This window comes from Camelina sativa, chromosome 8, assembly GCF_000633955.1.
Source record: "Camelina sativa cultivar DH55 chromosome 8, Cs, whole genome shotgun sequence".
NCBI classification, from domain to species: domain Eukaryota; kingdom Viridiplantae; phylum Streptophyta; class Magnoliopsida; order Brassicales; family Brassicaceae; genus Camelina; species Camelina sativa.
The window spans coordinates 18189848-18192896 of NC_025692.1; the positions used below are offsets into that span (position 1 = coordinate 18189848).

The following is a 3049-nucleotide window of genomic DNA, read 5'->3' on the forward strand; positions in this document are numbered from 1 at the left end:
TTTTTTTTTTTTTTTTTTTTTTGTCTTTACATGTGGATCTGTGATCCGCCGCCATTATTACATTCACGATCTCTCCGTCGATGATCCTTTTCTCCTTTATAATTTTGTTATTCATGCAAATTTTGGTAGATCTGGATTTGAATTATCAATCTGTAAAGTTTTGTTGCTGTTTTTAGTGGAATTGGTTTCGTTATTTTTGTGGGAAGAAGGATGATTCTTTGAGATATAGCTCGAATTGGAGAGAAACTGAGAATGGCTTATGAATTAGATGTGTGCAATCTCGTAGTGACTTATTAGTGGAGTATAGGTTGGTGAATCAGAACTCGTTAAATCTGTATCAGTGCGTTTGTTAGAGGATCAGTGAACTGCCGTTTCGATCTAGGAGTTGTTTTTGCAAAGGAAGAGGCTAGACTAAGCTATTAACATTAGTACGACTGACATTGTTTGTGCTCAAAGTTACTGTTCAATAGGATGCATATGTTAATGATATTAAGAAGGAAGGGTGCTTTTCTATTTTGGCTTCAGTTTTGTTAATTTTTCATGTATACTTTCTGTTTCCTAGGATAAGAGAAAAGATGCGGTTAAGAAGGTTATTGCAGCAATGACTGTTGGAAAGGATGTTTCATCACTTTTCACTGATGTAGTCAATTGCATGCAAACGGAAAATTTGGAGTTGAAGAAGCTTGTTTACTTGTATCTCATTAATTATGCGAAAAGCCAGCCAGATCTTGCTATTCTAGCAGTTAATACTTTTGTAAAGGTAACACTCAAACACCTGACTTTTCGCACTCCTTTGCTCTGTTCTGACCCTGGGGTAATAAGAGAAAATGGAAAGGAGCTGATCAAGTGATCATTAATTTAATTGTTAATTTGTATTCTACAGGATTCACAGGATCCAAATCCGTTGATCCGCGCTTTGGCTGTGCGGACAATGGGCTGCATTCGTGTTGATAAGATCACAGAATATCTATGTGATCCTCTTCAGAAGTGCCTAAAGGTTGAGTTTTAAATCTTACCGCTTCTTTGGGATTTGATACCAACATCTCAATTATTGCCCTTAAGAATCTGTTTCATCTTAACTAGTCAGTATTTACACTATCCTCTGCATAATGTTTTCTTTAGGATGATGATCCATATGTCCGGAAGACGGCCGCTATTTGCGTTGCTAAGCTTTTTGACATAAATGCTGAATTGGTTGAGGATAGGGGTTTCCTTGACGCCTTGAAGGATTTGATATCAGATAACAATCCGATGGTTGTTGCCAATGCTGTAGCAGCCCTTGCAGAGATTCAAGAGAATAGTACTAGCCCCGTATTTGAGATCAATAGTACAACCCTTACGAAGCTCCTTACCGCTCTAAATGAATGCACTGAGTAAGTCCTCTCCTTATCGCCGTTTCTATTGTTTCACTGCATTCTGTTTAGTATTGAATATTTATGGCCAGTCGTCGAAAGCTTTCCTAGTCTAAGAACATAAAAGGTATTGACCTAAGATTAGAGGTTAGTGGAACGGTGATGGATTATGAAATTGCTAGCTAGATGTGGTATGGCCTCAGTTGTTTATGCTTTGTCTTCATGTCCATTATCAGACAGCAGTTTGGAAAATTACTTTTTCGTTATTGAAGGTTTTATCTGTAGATAAATGACCCACTATTTTGAAGTTTGGGGAAATGAGTGTTGGATAAGCTTTTGTCACCTCCACTTTTAGTACTCACTATGATCATCGCAGGTGGGGTCAAGTTTTTATTTTAGATGCTTTATCGAGGTATAAAGCAGCTGATCCCCGCGAAGCTGAAAATATTGTTGAGAGAGTCACGCCAAGGTTGCAACATGCCAACTGCGCTGTTGTGCTTTCAGCTGTTAAGGTGAACAACTTTCATTTGATTGTTATTCTTCTACTGCTCACTGGTAGCTCGTCAAACTTGCTTGTAAACCATCAGCTACACCTTTGCATGTTTTCTAATGTGCTCCCACTTCTGTTCTATATTTGATAATTGCCTTACAGATGATCCTTCAACAAATGGAACTTATTACTAGTACAGACGTCATTCGTAATCTTTGCAAGAAGATGGCTCCACCCCTTGTTACATTGCTTTCTGCAGAACCTGAGATACAATATGTTGCACTTCGTAACATTAATCTTATTGTCCAGAAACGACCCACTATCCTTGCCCATGAAATTAAGGTAGTTTGACCTGTGCTTTGTTAATTCTCAGACGACGCAACTGTTACATCCTTGCTTTTAGTACTTATGTTGCAAGTTATCTTTTTTTTTTCTTTCAGGTTTTCTTCTGTAAGTATAATGACCCAATTTATGTTAAGATGGAGAAGTTGGAGATTATGATTAAACTTGCCTCGGACAGAAACATAGACCAGGTATCCTCACTGAACTTTACCATCTTCTGTATGTCTCTATTATTGTTGGTGCATATTATGATTTTTTGGAGAAATGCTAATGTAGGTTCTTCTGGAGTTCAAAGAGTATGCCACGGAAGTAGACGTTGATTTTGTTAGAAAGGCTGTTCGTGCAATAGGCCGATGTGCTATTAAACTAGAGAGAGCAGCCGAACGGTGCATCAGCGTTTTGCTTGAGTTGATCAAGATCAAAGTAAACTATGTTGTTCAGGAGGCCATTATTGTCATCAAAGATATCTTCAGAAGATATCCAAACACGTAAGTTGACATTTCTTAATCACTTTCGTAATGGCATCTTGAATTCTTCTTTAAATATTTTTGATGCTATTTCAAATTCCATACAGGTATGAGTCCATTATTGCAACACTCTGTGAGAGTTTAGACACTTTGGATGAACCAGAAGCTAAGGTAATGAACTTTCTTGTTTTCTTTGTTTATTAAATTTGAAATACTATCTTAATTTTGACCATAAATCACTGAACTTATAATTGTACATCTATTGGAAAATTGCAACTTGAAGGCATCTATGATATGGATTATTGGTGAATATGCTGAAAGAATTGACAATGCGGATGAGCTTCTTGAAAGCTTCCTTGAGAGTTTTCCTGAGGAACCAGCACAGGTCCAGCTGCAGC

General features: G+C 37.5%; 1 protein-coding gene across 1 annotated transcript in view; it reads left to right on the forward strand.

Moving 5' to 3' along the window:
• Positions 1–3049, forward strand: part of LOC104707439 (beta-adaptin-like protein B) — a 10180-nt gene that overhangs the window by 585 nt on the left and 6546 nt on the right. Inside the window, exons 2-10 of the mRNA XM_010423790.2 lie at positions 563–760; positions 884–997; positions 1123–1373; positions 1729–1864; positions 2005–2184; positions 2283–2375; positions 2461–2672; positions 2759–2822; positions 2935–3036. Of these exons, the coding sequence (XP_010422092.1) occupies positions 563–760; positions 884–997; positions 1123–1373; positions 1729–1864; positions 2005–2184; positions 2283–2375; positions 2461–2672; positions 2759–2822; positions 2935–3036 (1350 nt within the window). The remainder of the gene's footprint in view (positions 1–562; positions 761–883; positions 998–1122; positions 1374–1728; positions 1865–2004; positions 2185–2282; positions 2376–2460; positions 2673–2758; positions 2823–2934; positions 3037–3049) is intronic.